This window comes from Pleurodeles waltl, chromosome 3_1, assembly GCF_031143425.1.
Source record: "Pleurodeles waltl isolate 20211129_DDA chromosome 3_1, aPleWal1.hap1.20221129, whole genome shotgun sequence".
NCBI lineage: Eukaryota > Metazoa > Chordata > Amphibia > Caudata > Salamandridae > Pleurodeles > Pleurodeles waltl.
The window spans coordinates 159,427,128-159,446,637 of NC_090440.1; the positions used below are offsets into that span (position 1 = coordinate 159,427,128).

Here is a 19,510-nt window from a genome sequence, read left to right on the forward strand (position 1 = left end):
AACATAGGTTCCTTTACTCTCCACTTCTTATCATACGCCTCCTTACTCTTCTCTTGTTTCAGTTTTACATAATTTCCAATCTTTTCTACATCAACACTCTCGAACTCCTTGTTGTGCTTCTTCTTAAACCACCATGGACACAATTTGGATACAGGATCCCTTCCCCTTAACAGCCTGAAAGTGCTAACACCAGTGGTACTATGAGGAGTGATGCGATAATGCCATAATTTCTCTCTCACTTTCTCCTTCCACAGTCCACCCAAACCACAAGCCCAACAAATACACTCCTTCAAGACCCGATTAAATCTCTCAACCTGTCCATTTTCTTGTGGTTCATATAATGAAGTCGAAGCATGCTTAATATTGCAATGTTTAAGGAACCTGTGCATCTCCTTCGACACCAATTGAACACCATTGTCTGACACAATAGTTTCAGGATACCCTTCTTTAGCAAACACCTCTTTGAAAAGCCCAATAACCACATTCGTCGTGACTAGTGGTACCATCTTCACCTCAGGCCATTTGGAGTGATAATCCACTAACACCAAAGCAAACTGAGCCTCGTGAGGCAAAAACAAAAACGGCCCAGAAATGTCAAAACCCAGTTTCTGCCATGGAGAATCAGGCCACTGGACAGGACGTAATGGGGCTGGCACTGTCCTCAACATCTTCTCAGCACTCACACATACCCCGCACTCCCTAACAGTCCTCTCCGCCATCTTGTCCATTCCCGGCCACCAGAAAGAAGTGCGAATAAGCCTTTTCGTAGACGACATTACAGGATGCTCTTTGTGCGCCAACTTCAAAATGACTGCTTGCATGCCTTCAGGTGGAACACATTTCCCCCTTTTGAATACCAGCTCATTATCAATTTCTAAATCATCTTTTACTTTAAAGAAAGGCATTACTTCTTCCAGGATACATTCTTTCCTCGGCCAACCAACCCTCAAGTATCGTCTCACCTCTTGCAAAGTTACATCTTTTTGATCTTCATCCGACCAATCTTTTTCTTCAATAGCTTTAAACTCTCCTGAAATAAATTCAGACACTACCGATACAAAATCAATGTCATCACTTCCGGCCTTATCCTGAGTATACAAATCATTCTGAGGTAGCCACGACAGACAGACAGCCACAGAATTTTTCTTCCCTGGCACATACTCCACCTGGAAGGAATACTCTTGCAATCTCGAAACTAATCTAGCAATGCGGGCTGTCGCATTCCACCCTCCTCCTGGAGACAGAATACCCAATAAAGGTTTTTGATCAGTTTGAAGGACAAAACGTGAACCCCAAATGTAATTCCGAAAATGCTCAATCGCCCAGACACAAGCTAATAACTCCTTCTCTATCACCGCATACCTCCTTTCTGCATCCGTCAGGGTACGTGACGCAAATGTAACATTCCACATCTCCTTGCCACACCTTTGGGACAACACACCACCAACACCATACATAATTGCATCTACCGTTATCACACACTGTGCCAGGACATTAAATGGTTTAAGTGTAGGTGCACCAGCAATCTCTCTTTTAATGGTCTGAAAAGCACTCTCCTGCCTTTCCAACCAAACAAAATCCACATTTTTCCTCGTAAGCTCCCTTAATGGTTCCATTTTGGTGGCAAAGTTCACAATAAATTTACTGTAATACTCGCATAATCCTGCAAATGACAACTTTTATCGACAATCTGTAGCAGGTGCATTTATAATGGCTTTGACCAAAGACTGTTTGGGAAGAACACCCTCCCCAGAGACAGTATGTCCCAAATAATCAACAGAATTGGCAAAGAAATGACATTTCTTAAATTTTAAGAGTCAATCCATTCACGTTAAACACTTCACACACCTTGACTAGATGTTTTTTGTGTTCATCTTCATCTTTGGAGTAAATCAACACGTCATCCTGGAAACACTTCACAAAGTTGTCCATGTCCGTGAACATATTAAACATAGCCCTCTGAAATACTGATGCCGCTGAGGCTAACCCAAAAGGTATTTGTTTAAACTGAAACAACCCCTGTGGTGTAATGAAGGCAGTCAACTGTCTAGAATCCTCAGTAAGTTAAATTTGGTGGTAAGCTGACCTCAAATCTAGCATAGAAAAAATCTTTGCCCCACCCAATAGACTAACAACTTCATTTATATTGGGTAAACGATGACAATTGACTATAATATTGGCATTCAATGCCCTCAAGTCCACACATAATCTGAAAGAATTATCCGATTTCCTGGCTAACACAATAGGTGAAACCCATTCAGATGACTCAATCTCTTCAATAATCCCTTCTTTCAACATTTCTTTCAGTATATCTCTCAATTCCTCACGCACAGTAATAGGGACATTCCTTAACTTTTGCACCACAGGTTTGGCATTCTCTTTTAGTCTAATCCTGTGACTATAGTCTTTCAGTTTGCCCAAAGTATTGGAAAACACATGTGGAAACATAGAGACAATCAACTTGGCTTTATCACTACCCCCAGCCAACATTACAGGTTCATGAGCCCTGGGATTCAAAATTATCCCCAATCATGCCTGGTCTCTCCATCCCAACACATTAACTCCCCTTTCCGCTACATACAACCTAACCTGTGCAGAGCGGTCCTTAAAGAACAAGTTACTTACCTTCGGTAACGCTTTTTCTGGTGGATACACTAGCTACCTGTGGATTCCTCACCTTATGAATTCGTCCTTGCGCCAGCATCCGACGGAAAGTCTTCTTCCTAGCTGTCCACGTCGACGAGGACGTCATAATGGCACGGCTCCACGTGGCTCCGTCTGACGTCAACGTGCCAATAAGAGGTCCTCGTCGGCGTCCTGACGTCAGTTTCACCTCATTTTTTACGTGCCTTTGAGGCTGACAGGTGAGAGCCGACCCATCAAAAATCGTAAAGAAAAATATACACAACAACATTTCCCATTAAACGCATATATTTACATAAATACATAAAAACAAATATATATATATATATATATATATATATGTATATATATATATATATATATACACACACACATATATATATATATATATATATATATACATACATATCTCCAGATAAGCAAAAATCAACCATTTACAAGATAACTGTGAAATCAGGCAGGCAACGGGGAGGCGGGAGGGACTGTGAGGAATCCACAGGTAGCTAGTGTATCCACCAGAAAAAGCATTACAGAAGGTAAGTAACTTGTTCTTCTGATGGATACAACTACCTGTGGATTCCTCACCTTATGAATAGAGTCCCAAAGCCGTACCGCACTCGGTTGTGGGGGCCCGCCTGATTACACCAAGAAATCTTGTAATACCGAGCGAGCAAAATGACCGTCCCTCCTCACTTCAGAGTCCAAACAATAATGTTTTACGAAGGTATGAAGGGACGCCCAAGTTGCCGCTTTACAAATGTCTACTAATGGAACTCCTCTCGCTAGGGCCGAAGAAGCGGATTTAGCCCTAGTAGAATGGGCCCTGATACCTTCAGGAGGAACTTTCTTCGCCAGAGAGTAACAAACTTTTATACACAGAGTGACCCATCTGGAGATTGTTCGTTTCTGGACCGCTCTGCCCTTCCGCTGTCCAACATACCCTACGAACAGCTGATCATCCAGACGAAAGTCTTTTGTCCTCTCTAGGTAGAAACTCTGCACCCTCTTAGGGTCCAACCGATGGAGCCTCTCTTCATCCTTAGAGGGGTGGGGAGGAGGGTAGAACGAGGGAAGGGTAATAGCCTGCCCTATATGAAAAGGAGTGACAAGTTTTGGCAGAAAAGCCGCCCTGGTTTTCAACACCACTTTATCAGGGAAAAACATGGTAAAAGGAGGTTTAACAGAAAGGGCTTGAAGCTCCCCAACCCTCCTAGCAGAAGTAATCGCAATCAAGAAAACAGTCTTTAAGACCAAGTATCTCAACGGACATGAATGCATAGGCTCGAAAGGCGAACCCATCAGAAACGTCAATACCAGATTCAAGTCCCACTGAGGCATGTGAAAGGGCGTGGGAGGAAACTTATTAACTAAACCCTTAATGAACCTATTTACAATCGGAGATTTAAATAAAGAAGGTTGGTCCGGAAGGCAAAGAAAAGCCGACAGAGCCGCCAAATAACCTTTAACCGTAGCTACCGTACAGCCTTTCCTTGCTAAATCAAGAGCAAACAAAAGAATATCTGAAAGGTGGGCCTTTAAGGGATCTTTTTGATTCTCTCCACACCAATCACAAATTTTGCCCACCTTCCGGCATAAATGGATTTAGTGGAGTGTCGCCTGGATGATAAAATAACATCCACTACATCCGGTGGGAGAGAAAAGGAACTCAGGTTGCCCCGTTTAATCTCCAGGCATGAAGGTGCAGGCTCTGGAGGTGGGGGTGTAGAACCTGCCCCTGCGACTGTGAGAGGAGGTCTGCCCTGAGCGGGAGACGGAGCGGAGGCCACGGAGGAGAGTTGAAGCAGGTCTGTATACCATACCCTTCTCGGCCAATCCGTTGCCACCAAGATGACTTGGGCCCGGTCTTGAAGAACCTTCCTCAGAACCCAAGGAATCAAGGGTATGGGGGGAAACGCGTAAAGCAACCAGCCGCTCCAGGACATCTGAAACGCATCCCCCAACGCTCCTTGCAACGGATACTGGAGGCTGCAGAACAACGGGCAATGCGCGTTCTCTTGAGTGTCGAATAAATCCACCTGAGGCGTACCCCACATCCCGAAGATGTAGAGGACCAGGTCTGGATGGAGACGCCACTCGTGATCTACTGAGAAGTGACGACTGAGACCGTCCGCACGTACATTCAGTACTCCAGCTAAATGATTCGCTATCAAGCAAATCTGATGGTCCAGGACCCAGGACCAGAGCCGCAGAGCTTCTCTGCAGAGAAGGTATGACCCTACTCCTCCCTGCTTGTTTATATACCACATCGCGGTAGTGTTGTCTGTCAGGACCTGAACTGACTGACCGCGAAGGGAAGGGAGGAAGGCCTTGAGCGCCAAACGTACCGCCCGTAACTCCAACAGATTGATATGCAACATCTATTCCGCTGGAGAGCAATGACCCTTGATCTCCAGGTCCCCCAGATGAGCTCCCCACCCTAGAGTGGAAGCATCCGATATTACTGTGGCCACAGGAGGTGATAGTGAAAACGGTTTTCCTTGGGAAAGGTTGCCGTCCACTGTCCACCAATGAAGATCCGCTACAGCGTCCCTGGAGATCTTTATTGAATCCCCGAGATCTCCTTTGTGCTGGAACCACTGCCTGCGGAGGCACCACTGAAAAGCCCTCATATGCCAGCGAGCGTCAGTGACCAACAGAATGCAAGAAGCAAACAGACCTAGCAGGCGTAAGACCTTGAGGACTGGATCTGTTGCTCCAGTTTGAAACATTGGAATCAGCGCCTGAATGTCCCGAACCCGCTGAGGCGGGGGTAGGCCCGAAACAATGTTGTGTCCAGTACTGCCCCTATGAACAGGAGGCGTTGAGAGGGCTCCAGGTGAGATTTGGGTACATTTACTGAAAAACCCAGATCGAACAACAACTTGGTTGTCATTCGCAGATGAGACAACACGAGCTCTGGAGTCTTGGCTTTGATCAACCAATCGTTCAGGTAGGGAAAAACCGCTACTTCACTCCTTCTGAGATGTGCTGCAACAACCGCCATCACCTTCGTAAAAACCCGAGGTGCTGAAGTAAGTCCAAACGGAAGGACCGCAAACTGGTAGTGTTGCGTCCCGACCACAAACCGGAGATACTTCCTGTGCGACTTGATTATTGGAATATGAAAGTACGCATCCTGCAAGTCGACAGACACCATCCAGTCTCCTTCGTTCAACGCCAATAGTATCTGCGCTAGGGTCAGCATTTTGAATTTCTCCTTTTTGAGGAACAAATTCAAAATCCTCAAGTCTAGAATCGGTCTTAGACGACCGTCCACTTTGGGAATCAGGAAATATCTTGAATAACACCCCTGACCCCTTTCCTGCAACGGCACCAACTCAATTGCGCCCTTTGACAACATGGTCATAACCTCCTGTTGCAACAACAGAAGATGGTCTTCTGAACAAAATGAATGGTAGATCCATTAAGGTGGATTGAACGTCCGATGAAAATCCAGAGGACCTTAACCAGGCATGCCTCCTAGTAGCCACAGATGTTCCCATGGCCCTGGCTACCGAATCAGACTTGTCCAGGCCAGACTGTATAATTTGCTGTGCAGCAGCCTGCGCATCCATAAAAAGGGACCCAAATGACCTTTGCACCTTCTGTGGCAGATCCTTGGCCATCTCTTTAGCGGAGTCCATAAGGGCGTGGACATCCCTGCCCAGCACACAGGTAGAATTAGTAGCCTTGAGCGCCATACTACAGGATGAAAGGATCTTCTTCGAAGACTGCTCCATCCTCTTGGACTCCCTATCAGTTGGAACTCCAGGGAATGTTCCAGGAGCAGACTTTGCGGAGCAAGACGCCTGGACTACTAAACTTTCCGGAGTCGGATGTCGTGACAGGAAAACCAGATCTCCTGGTGCGCCCTTATGTCTCCTCGCCACTGCCCTGCTCACTGCAGGAGTCGTAACTGGCTTCCTCCACAAATCCAATATAGGCTCAGTTAAAGCCTCATTGAAAGGCAGCAAAGGATCAGCACTGGACGCAGAAGGATGCAACACCTCTGTGAGCAGGTTAGTTTTCACCTCCGCCACAGATAAAGGCAAGTCCAGAAACTCTGCTGACTTCCTTAGCACCGTATGGAAGGATTCGGCCTCTTCTGTAAACTCCCCAGGAGACGCAATGTCCCACTCCGGTGAAGTATCCAGCCCACTTGCAGTGGCCAGATCTTGGAATTCATCCGAAGGCTCAATCTCACCTTCCTCCAGCTGTCTGTATTCTTTCTCCTCCAAAAGTCTTAAAGCCTTCCTACGAGACCGCACATGTGTCTCCAAAGCCGGCGTTGATAAAGAATCCATCGACGCCGAAGACTTCGAACCTCGGAAAGCCCCAGGAAGAGATGGGTGACTCCTAGCCTCACCCGGCGCCGGCACGGATTCCAACGATGACCTCCTCTGAGTTGGTTGGCAGGAAGGCGATGGAGCCGGTCTGGAAGGAGACATCATCGACGTCGAATGGCGCGGCGATGGCGTCGGCTGACGCGATGGTGGAGCCACCGTCACAGGTGGTGAACTCCCACAAGGAGATACCCTCGGCGCCAATCCGACACTCTCTACTGGACAAAAGGGCATGAATGGAGCCACCTTATACGGCACCGGAGAGCCCAAATCAAATGCCAATGGCTCGGTGGGACCCGCCGGTGCACCAGCAGGGGCCATAGATTGAAAAACGGCATACACTGCATTCAAAAATGCAGCCGGATCCGCCCCTGGAGCCAGGAAAGCAGGATATTGCTGAGTAGAGGACTGCTGTACATCAGGCTCCCTCGACGCCGGCGAGAATTGAGGACTATGATGAGCAACCTCAAAGACAGACGGCGCCAACTCTGGACTCCTGGGCTCAGGTGTCACAGTAAGACTCATCTCCCATGTCTTCTGGCGTCGAGAAGATCGAGACCTCGATCGGCTCCGCTCCAACCAGCGCCGAGAGTCATGACGGCGCCGCGAATCATGACGCCGCTTCTTATGCTTTTTGGGTGAAGCATGGGAGGAATCCCTCTTATGGCCCTTCTTCTTCGCTTTTGCCAGAAAAAGCTTCCCCTCACGCTCTTTTAGAGCCTTAGTATTCATACTCTGGCACAATGAGCATCCTTCAACATCATGCTCAGAACTAAGGCACCAAATACAATCCGAATGAGGGTCAGTCACTGACATCCGACCCCCACATTCTCTACATGGCTTGAAACCGGACTTCTTTGGAGGCGACATTGTAACCACCAAAAAACGCAACAATCAACGAGCCACGAAGAAAAACCGTTGGCGTCGAAGGCACGGAAAAAAGGAAAACTGACGTCAGGACGCCGACGAGGACCTCTTATTGGCACGTTGACGTCAGACGGAGTCACGTGGAGCCGTGCCATTATGACGTCCTCGTAGACGTGGACAGCTAGGAAGAAGACTTTCCGTCGGATGCTGGCGCAAGGACGAATTCATAAGGTGAGGAATCCACAGGTAGTTGTATCCATCAGAAACAGATCATCGTGTTTACATACCCCATAATATCAATAGCAGTCCCATCAAAACCTTCCGCCACAATATCAGGACATGTTAAGTTGGACACACTCCATACTTCACTAAATTTCGGAACAAAATAATCACAAGTGATAATTTTCCAAGGTGATCCAGAATCTGACATAAGCTCTAGCTCTTGGCCTTCAATAAGAGCTGTACATTTAGGTTGTTTCACCACATTCTCATCTTTGTTCCTAAAATGATTCTTGACAGATAACACCAAACTACTCTCTCTTTCATCATAGATTCATGCAACTTTACTCCTACTGTCACTATCAGCCTTCCGAACCTCCTTACAAACTCTTGCAAAATGCCCCACTCTTCCGCATTTTTTACATTCTTTCCCAATGGCAGGACACTGTGGAAAATTTGCCAGATGATTAGGACTGCCACAACGATAACATGACATTCTATTAATTTTAGCGTTTTTGTCATCTTTTCTGCTCCAAGTAATTTTTTTTTTTTTGTTATTGTTGTTACCGACCAACAACTCCCACCAAGTCCGATAATTTATTCTTCTCTGTCTCCTGCACCGACTTCATCCATTTTTCTGATTGCTCCAAAGCCTTAGCAGTATTAATTACATCTTGTAACTTTGGATCACCCATCACCCACAATTGTTCTTGGATTCTTCTGCTTCTGACATAAACAATAATTTGTGAAACAGGAAGTGAATTGGATTCCAGGCAGTGAAGTGAGAGGTGGAACGATTAAGTCCGGTGAGTACTCTCCGAGTTGCCAACTCTGTAAATATACTTTGTAGCGTTTTAAATGTTTTTATTCCAGACAAAATGAAACGTGTTAATGCGCACTTTCATTTCAGACAAATGCAACGTGTAAATGTGCGTTTACTCAGAATACGCTGATGTCCTTGATGTACGGAGCGCCATTATTGAACATGCGCCTTTTGAAAATACGCTTGCGCTGTGCTGAAATGTGAGCGCTATACGAGATACGCCACCACGAAGCCCAAATATCGAACAAGCGTCTATTGAAATATGCTCGTGCTGTGCCGAAACGAGCTTGCTCGAATGCGCATTTGTGTGAACGAGCGTTCGCGGCCACAAACGACAGTTTGAGTGGCACTGTTACTAAGCAACAGACAACCGCAACGAAACGTCCGAAAATACCCTAGAAAAGCGCATTAAGTAGTAAATAAATTTTGTACTTGCTCCAAGAAAATCCTTGAAGATCGGACAGTGCAGTACCCCCCACAGGATGTCCAAGGCACTTTAAAAAAACAAACGATTTTCATCAGCAGTGTAGAGGAACAGAGGGGACACGAAGAATATGTCCTCCAGAACACGAGTGGTGTTCCCGCAGCTCGTCGCCAAATTTGTAATGATCTTCAAGTCCAAAACAAATGATTTTCCAGAAAGGTTTATTCCGATCCACATACAACGTCCATCGTCCAGTTACTCACAGCCAGAATGCCCCCATCCCTACATTCTCTGCCCATCACCATTCTCCATTCCAACCCCTAAGTTCCTTAAAGGGAACCTACATTTCTAAATACAACATTTCCCTAGGTGCCAGCTGAGCTAGAGGCCAAAATCCACAGCTAGGCACTTTGCAAAAAACAAAGTCTGTTTTCTTTGGGAAAATGTGATCTGTCCACGTTGTGTTTTGGGGCATAACCTGTCGCAGGCGCTAGGCCTACCCACACAAGTGAGGTACCATTTTTATCGGGAGACTTGGGGGAACGCTGGGTGGAAGGAAATTTGTGGCTCTTCTCAGATTCCAGAAATTACTGTCACCGAAATGAGAGGAAAAAGTGTTTTTTTGGCCAAATTTTGAGGTTTGCAAAGGATTCTGGGTAACAGAACTTGGGTGAGAGCCCCACAAGTCACCCCATCCTGGATTCCCCTAGGTGTCTAGTTTTAAAAAAATGCACAGGTTTGGTTGGCTTCCCTAGGTGCCGGCTGAGCAAGAGGCTAAAATCTACAGCTAGGCACTTTGCAAAAAACACGTCAGATATCAATGTAAAAATGTGATGTGTCCATTTTGCGTTTCCTGTCGCAAACATCAGGCCTACCCACGCAAGCGAGGTACCATTTTTATCGGGAGACTTGGGGGAACACAGAATAGCAAAACAAGTGTTATTGCCCCTTGTCTTTCTCTACATTTTTTCCTTCCAAATGTAAGACAGTGTGTAAAAAAAGACGTCTATTTGAGAAATGGCCTGTAATTCACATGCTAGTATGGGCAACCCGGAATTCAGAGGTGCGCAAATAACCACTGCTTCTCAACACCTTATCTTGTGCCCATTTTGGAAATACAAATGTTTTCTTGATACCTATTTTTGTCTCTTTATATTTCAGCAAATGAATTGCTGTATACCCGGTATAGAATGAAAACCCATTGCAAGGTGCACCTCATTTATTGGCTCTGGGTACCTAGGGATCTTGATGAATCTACAAGCCCTATATATCCTCGCAACCAGAAGAGTCCAGCAGATGTAACAGTATATTGCTTTAAAAATCTGACATTGCAGGAAAAAGTTACAGAGTAAAACGTGGAGAAAAATGGCTGGTTTTTTTCAGCTCACTTTCAATAGTTCTTTATTTCAGCTGTTATTTTCTATAGGGAAACCTTGTAGGATCTACACAAATTACCCCCTTGCTGAATTCAGAATTTTGTCTACTTTTCAGAAATGTTTTGCTTTCCGGGATCCAGCATTGGTTTCACACCCATTCCTGTCACTAACTGGAAGGAGGCTGAAAGCACCAAAAAAAATAGTAAAAATGGGGTATGTCCCAGTAAAATGCCAAAATTGTGTTGAAAAGTGTGGGTTTCTGATTCAAGTCTGCCCGTTCCTGAAAGGTGGGAAGATGGTGATTTTAGCACCAGAAACCCTTTGTTGATGCCATTTTCAGGGAAAAAAAACACAAACCTTCATCAGCAGCCCTTTTTTCCAATTTTTTCTTTTAAAAAACGAAATTTTCACTGTATTTTGGCTAATTTCTTGGTCTCCTCCAGGCTGGGTCTAAACTGGGGTGGCATGGTGAGCAAAAGAATTGATGGATTAAACCCAGATCTGTGACTGGGGGTGAGTAGTTGAAAAGTTTCAGCACTCTGTCCATCATTTTATTTCATTTTATTTTATTTTGTGATGTCTCCTCCAGGGGAAACCACAAACTCTGGGTACTATTAGAATCCCTAGGATGTTGGAAAAAAAGGACGCAAATTTGGCATGGATAGCTTATGTGGACAAAAAGGTATGAAGGCCTAAGCGCGAACTAACCCAAATAGCCAAAAATGGGCTCAGCACATTGGGGGGGGGGGGAAGCAGCTCAGAGGTTAAAGTAGGCACGCACCGGAAGGGCAGAACTCAGAATCACAAACGTTTGGCGGATGTAGATTTATGTCTAACACATCGTTCTTTAAGATTGCAACTAAAGAAATGTAGACACTAAGGGCCTTGTGAGTTGAGGTGCGGCAATACTGTACAACTAAATGCAGATTCTGCACGATGCAGTATTTACTGTGTGCTCTATAACCGCATCATTCAGTTATGTTTGTTCAGAATCAAGTTGATCATGTGAAATCAAAGTTTTTCAGAGAGATTAGTGCATGTCTTTCATTTTTTAGTAGTTTCCCACCCAGCATCTTATTTGCCAAGAAAACCTTGGTGCGACATAAAAGGGTACTATTACATGAAATTACTCAAACTCTTGTTTGCACCCAAATCTGGATTACTATAGGGCTCTAAAAAGGTGACCTATTCCTTCTATCCACCTTTTGGAAGGAAATAATTAGTGAATCTATCGGACTAGGAAAACATATGGGGGGCACATACCTCTTCTAATATTTGTAATATCAAACAGTATGTTTGATGAGTCACCTGGTAGCTTTCAAAATCAACATTACAGCAGTAAAAAAAAAAAAGAATCTTACAACTAAATATACTGGTAACACACAGGGGGCATTTACAGTAAACTCACTCTGAATGCTGCATGTCTTGATCTTTGTTGTTTACTACTGCAGGGACTGCTCCATGGATCATGTCATCAGGTATCACTTCCTGGAAAAATAAAAAGAAATTTGGAGTCTCCTGTGGCATTCAATTTCTCACAAGGTGAAGCCGTGAAAAGCCTTCATATAGCTATAAAAAAAAAGGCAGGTGGGAACCTTACAATCGTGTGAACAGGGAACTGGGCTAAGACCCCAAGGGTTTGGGAAGAGGAGGTGTAGCGGAATTGTCATTATTCAGAAGACTGGGAATTATACGTTCTATGTGATTTTAAATAGTGCTGAACATATTCTTTCTGATTACTATTTTCTTGTTCCCCTTCTACGATGTACAAGCCACGTCAAAGAGGAGTTAAGTCACCAGTGCTAAATAGTAGACAGTGTGCATGCAACAGCAGCTTCAAGCAATGCATAATAAAGTAACTAGGAGTAGCAAGACAAAGAACGATTACTGACCGATTACGCTTAAAAGTCCTACAGTCCACACTGTGTCTGTACTAACTGGACTGGAATATTGGACATCACCCACAACCCCTACTGCATCGTCCCCTTAGTACCATTCTTTCTGGACCAAACTTTCCCTACAGTTGCTATATGTGGCTACCACCCGAGGAGACAAGTAGATGACTTATTAGTAAGCTTTGTCCCAATTAATTACTGGTAATCTTCATTATATAGAGTCCCCTCATCTTCAACAGCATTGTATTTCTCCCTTATTCTACATCATCGCTGGGCTTTGCCTCACTCTGTTGCTGACTAGTTAAACAAGGAGTTATAGAATGAGGGATGGGACTTTTTGTTTCGTCCAGTTTAGGGAATGTCTTGAATTCTGGGTGTGCATTAAAAAGAAAACGTTTCTGTAGAAAATGGAATAATGACTGGGGTAAGGAACAACTCCAGAGAGTGAAGACTACTCATAATTAATTGTGACTTTCATAAATTGTGTATAGAGAAGAAAGTCCTCTTACATAAACAGATAGAGAATTCCTTCACAGAGAGCGCATGGATGTAATCAGGGATCAGACTGTACTCCTTTGTGGATTTTTAATGTGATTTTATTTGCAGAAATGCTGAAAATTAATTAGGCATAAAGCCTGTATCTTTCTAGTGTCAATTATCCACCAATTCACTTATTGTAGCTGTATGCAGGTATCCAAGTGACTCCGACCTACTTTCAGCATCTGGAAAATACTCCCACTAGCTTTGGTGGTTAGGGTGGCACTTAAATATGGCAATGCTACCTAGATGAATATACGTGTTTCATTGTAGTATGTATTTAATCCGTAGAGAACTAATGAAAGAATTAAAACGTATACTTTTCAAACTAATATGAAGTAGTAAGAGAAGCAGAGTCGTGCTGACCATGCTGCAACTGACACAAGATGCCTGGGTGATGCAGGTACCAGACTATGAACTAGCCTCTCAGCTATTATTTCTAGCTGAATGGCTAGCGGAGGGATGTAGTCTTGACCAAGACTCAGGGCTAGTACAACACCTGTTACGAAGACTATCCTCCACAACTCAAACAACGTGGTTATCACATCCGACAGAAATGAAGTGGAGCCAATGGAAAAATAAGACATTACATAATGTTGAAATGTATTCTGCAAATGTAACCCCTCTACTGCATTGTGCGTTTCACAACAGTGGCACAAGAGAAGAACATGACATAACGGAAAACAGGAGGCTGTATGACCATGGGTGAGCTGTTTTAAAACAAAACATCCATTACATTTAAAGAGACATGAGCGATGTTCCAGGTAGGCAAAAGGGCAATTTGGCATCACAAGAGACTGTCTCAGGTGCCCACCGATACTTGGTGAAAATTCCTGAAAGAACCAACAGCATCATATGCCGACAGAAATGTTATAAACATCAAAAATCAACAAAAGCAACCACAAAATTGTCTCAGGTGCAGAGGGCAGATATTCGTAACAGGTATTCCTGGTGAACAATAAATAAAACAGACTATAGTCTCACTCGGAGACAAGGACTGGAACAAGCTCTTGAAACACTAAGTCTTCTAGCAATGCGAGGTCAACCTCCTCCAAATTTAATCTAGTGCATCGTAACTGAACAAATCAAGCATGCCCCAAATGAGAATGAGATAGGCCATGTTCCCAAGCATGAACTGGTAGGGTCGCAAATCGCAAGCATACTGAGAAGAGATTAGAGAGAGACAACTAGGCCACGGGGCAACACATTTTAAAGGCACCACTCGCTTGCTTGTAATCACTCACCTACTTGTTAGGCATTACACTGAGTAAAACAAGAATTGAATGAAAGAGAGAGACACAATTCAACATGCTGCTGGCCTAAGAGTGTGATCTACTGAATGAGAGAAAAGGGATGTGGAGGGGATAGACAAGAGAAGTAGAAAGGTCAATGACAGAAGCGATACGTATAAGTCACATATGAAGACAATAAGGTAAGAAAGGACTGAGAATGTTTATTATTATATTCACCATACTTATTGTCACCCTAGAGAGCTGCCAACCTACATGCCACATACAGAGGGGTATCCTAGATTAAGACACACAAAACTCTTACCCTCCCTCTCACAATGGAGCTCAATGAAATGATGCACTTACGACTATGAATATCCATACAGGTTAAATGCTGAATACAGTTATTCCTTCTGTGTAGTTGGCGCCACAGGCCATGGTACATCTGTTATTATAATGACCGATTATGTTGCATGAAAAACCATTTAGAATTGGGAAGGGGCTGCAAAAAAGGACCCAGCTCCAAGAGGGCTACGCTGCTGTGATGCCCCTTGTGCTGGGCCAATAATCATGTAATATTCAACACCAAGGGGCAACATTGGCGCACAAAACTGGCATGACAGAGGGGCCTGTGGAGTCTGGCGTCGGTTGATAACCAAGACTTTTTCCGACCCGATTGCTTTCCCCATCTTGGCGACACTACCTGTAGCCTGCCTGCAACACCAGAAATGGAGGACCCGGTAATTGTCTGAGGCCGTGGGTTGTGCAGGGTGCCTCTGTGAATGGGACGGCAAGCCCAGATAACGTGCAGTGAACAGTGGAGTGTGAATTGACTCCCAGAGGTTGAGGGATGGAGCTGCGCTTCGCCAGAGCATGGAAGGACATCAATTCCCATGGCTGCCCACTTGAGCTGTCCAGCACACAAACACTCCCAGGAGGGTGGGCCTGCTGCAGTCTCACTCCAGCATTTTTGCTGTGTGATCCAGGTATGGTGGGAACCCCAGGCCAGCAATTCAGCACAGGCAGAGGAAATCACATCCTAAAACTATACCTAACAACCTCCATGGACTGGGAGAAAAGCTTTAACTGGCCACAAAGAGGTCCATTATAATAATCAAGATCCTATGTTCCAGAGCAGATTTTGACTCTCTGAAGCGGGACACTCAGGTAGAACTCCTACGGGAGTGCTTCCTGGCCATGTCCCTTGCTAAACAAATACCATGCGAAAAAGCAACAATAAACAAGTCAAACCGAGCTTCAACTCCAGGAAGGCTGCCAGGGCCCTTTCCACAGACCACATGGGGTGCCCCTGGAGACTGAACAACTTGACGTAAGCTCTTTACTACAGCATATGCAGCAGAGTTTAACTTCCATACACAGCAAGCTTGACACCCTGACTTTGAGAGAGGATACAATGGCGGCCACACTTACAAAGCGAGAGCAAGTGGGGAGTTGTGGCAGAAATGAGAATATCCACTATCGAAGATGTCACAGTGGGCACAAATGAGAGGCTACTTGACATGCAAAAGTTTCTAATTGTGATTAAAACTGAAGATTTAGAGGACAAATCCAGGCAAAACAAACTATGCCTAGTTAAACTCCCACAATGCAGAAACCCAGGTAATATGGCCGACTACATGGAAAGTCTCTTTAAGCACCTCTCCAAAGACTTCTCCCCACTGTTTGCTGTGGAGCGAGCTCATCGTTCTTTGGGACCTTGGCCTCCACCCGGGGTGCCACCGAGACCCATCATAGTCCGCCTGTTTAACTACAAACACAGGGATATAGCCCTGCCCCTTGCCCGAAAAAAAATACAACCCCTGTTACAGCAGGGAAAAACTCTGTCCATATATCCAGAATGCACCTAGGCAATTCAGGAGGTCAAACATGAATACCTACTTCTTAAACACAAGCCGCGACAGATGGGCATTCCATATGCGATGCTGTACTCGGCAGAACTCAAAATCACATACCGGAGCAAACCGAATATATGTGCAAATCTACAGGTGTCCTCGGAGTTGGTAAAAAAAGGCGTTGTCTGACAAATCAGCACCTTCACCAAGACAAATGGGCCCCTCAGAGGCCAGCCTCAGTGAAGTGAAAATTAGGAATTGACTAACCTACCTGCAAATGGACAGTTTACCAAAACGGGGATGATGTTAATTTGGTATTAACCAAACGTCTGGACTGTTCCCACCCAGAAACCCACACGCACAAGATCTTCTAGAACTGCAGCACCTTTTTGACATATGGAGACATAGATATCCAGGTAAATGGGAGGGTACACATACGTCAACTGCAGATGGTTTACAGGCCCGAATGGAGTACTGGGTGGGGTTGAGCGATATCTGTGGTTGGACAACACGTATCAAGCATCTTCCATGAGCACACTGAGATCATTCCTCTGTTAAATTAATCATTAACATACCAGCCTCTAAATTCCACGCATTTACCTGGTGCAGTTCCCCACTGTTGCACACAGATGCCGGTTTTGTGAAAAAATAAAGATAGAAGTACTGGCCAAGGACAAGAAAGCATTAGTCAGATCCTCTGACTTACTGTGGAATACATTTAAGGTGTGATATATGGAGCATCTGTATTGCAAAGCAACATGGGGTGCACAGAGCAATTCAGAACAGGCTCAACACACTGGAGTGTGAGCTCCAAGTTGTGGAGCAGAAGTAACGGAGCAGTGCCAAACCAGCCCTTCAACCACTATACTGTTACAGATACATAACAAATTAAACTAGTTTAAATAAGATGCAGAGTGAAAAGTGAAACATGCATAGGTTTGTCAGGGGTAGCATATATGGCAAGGGGGACTGATACAGCAGAACTCTGGCACTGCTGGTATGCCAGAGTCGAAGGACCACTACAATAACACAACTGATGGGAGAGTGTGTCAGTACTCCACATGAATCAGAAGCCATACTAAATGAGTTTGACTATTACAAAAGCCTATATGAGACATTTACCAATACATCATCAGGCGACTGCTCCTCATACTTTAACTGAGTGACATTGGTGTGGCTCAAGTGACCCCACCGCCAATCCTTAGAGTCACCCATCATGCCTGATGAGATTAGCGCTGCTATGATCAGCCCTCCCACATGTAAAACACCCAGCAATGAAAGGTTTCCAGCTTAATTTTATAAAGCATATGTCTTCATATGGGGGGGTGAGATGGGGGCGTTGGTTGCACCAGACTTTAAACTTTATTCCAACTGTGCCCGGTCCAATTTGTTTATTACTGGTTGCACCCTCCTCCACATATGGTGCATGATAGGGCAGACATCAACTCATAGAAGAGGCGAGGTCAATACAACTGCAAAAACACAGATGGTATGGGAGTGACTGAGAAAACGCCACAGCAGCATCATTCTATATTCACAAAACCAGGCCCTTGCACACTACCCCCTATCACTAATTAGATGGGGTTCAAAGACCTGCCTAGCCTGACTGCATGGGGGGTACAAAGAGAGGGTGAAGTCTTCCCAAAAGGTCAGTTCTTAGAAACTGAAGTGTGATTTCTGTGTTTCAAGCAGGTCTCACTTATTCTGTGCCAGCCAAATTTTACTTATTACTGTTCGCTACTTGATTAGTCTACGAGTTGTTCTATTTCTGAGAAATGTTTCTCTGTTCAGATACCGCTAACAACCAAATGCTCCTGACACTCAGAAAAAGCCAAATAGTGTTATTGTTTCCTGTCTTGTAATAGCTCAAGGCTGAAGTCTGCAAGATAATTGTACTTATTTATGTGTTTTTTCACCCTGGAAAGTCTCTGATTAGGCCTTTTTCAATTTATGTTTAAAATTAAAGATGAGAAGTCTAAAATTAAGAAGTCCAAAAGTGGTAAATCTGTCAGGAACATGTATACGTATTTCTGCAGGTTTCATTTGGAAGAGTTGCTGGTCTGAAGTGTACTGAGCTTTTTCAAGCGCTGGAGATGAATAAACAGATTCTTTGCCACATCTGCATCCTGTCCCATTTGTCCCAATGCCCCATTTGTGAGCATGAGCAGTAACAGGCCTCTGTTCTTGATACCTGCCTATTTTTTGTGTGTGCAAGAACTCTCCAAAGGACATTGCCAATTCTTCCCACAGGGAACCCATAAATGCAAAACCTTGGTAACCCTTTGCAAACAACTGGTTACCAAACTGTACAATGTTAAGCAGTAGGAGGCCCTGATAATAATGCTAAATGTCAGACTATCATGGAAGATGTATTTAGGAGAGACTGTGATGGCCAAGACATGGATAACTTGTTGTACTCAGACTAGAGCCCTTGCTCCCAATGGCAGCCTTTGACATTTACAATTTTACGTTTCTACATCAAATATATCATAACTCTCTAGTGCTTTGTGGTTGGAAGCTTAGGGATGGCACTAGATGTGTCCGCAACTCTGCACTCAATGTGGACTTTATACGTGTTGGATGGCTGTGTCCAAATAGCCAGCTACTGGACCCAGATATTTCAGATCCTATCAGAAATGACTGGCCTAACATTAATGCCATCCCCAAAACTGGCCCTAATGGGATGTACAATAGCTATACAATGCGAGGTGTGCAGGTATACATCTATTGCGCTACTTATCGCCAAGAGATGGATCACCTGTACCTGGGGGAGAAGAATATCACACTTAACGAACGTATGGCCTTCACAACTTATACTGTAATGAACAGTTGGATACATATTATCTTATAATCCATCCAAATGGCAGACCTGGGAAAATATAGAACCCAATGCTCTCCTACTTAATAATACACAACATGCCAAAGTCCATGCTCCAGGCCAGAGGCATCAATGCACTACAAGGGGCATTACTGACTATTGACACATCATGCCATAACCCTAAAGGGAAGGGTAGAGAGTAGCCTAAATTACAGAAGCACAAAATCCACCTAAAAGTCAACACAGGCAGCCACATGAAAAGGGACACTTCTATCACCGGCTGATGCCCAGAAAGTGATACATGAACTCTATGTAATGCAATGCTGAAATATGCAAAATTCTCATATGTATGCAGAAACAGACTGGACCTTTGTTTGTACTGAAGCACAAAATGTGCAAAGCATTGTCTGGGGTAGGGGGTGGGGTTGTTAGCTGGAATGTTCCTTTCAGAGTAAAAAACAAACTTTTTCAGTTGTAAAACAA

At 44.5% G+C, this 19,510-nt stretch overlaps 1 protein-coding gene across 4 annotated transcripts in view; it reads right to left on the reverse strand.

The window, feature by feature from the left end:
• BNIP2 (BCL2 interacting protein 2) overlaps positions 1-19,510 on the reverse strand; it is a 281,093-nt gene that overhangs the window by 211,318 nt on the left and 50,265 nt on the right. For all 4 annotated transcript variants that reach the window (XM_069222042.1, XM_069222039.1, XM_069222041.1 and 1 more), the window contains exon 2: positions 12,104-12,183. In XM_069222042.1, coding sequence (XP_069078143.1) covers positions 12,104-12,165 — 62 coding nt within the window. In that variant the 5' untranslated portion in view covers positions 12,166-12,183. The remainder of the gene's footprint in view (positions 1-12,103; positions 12,184-19,510) is intronic.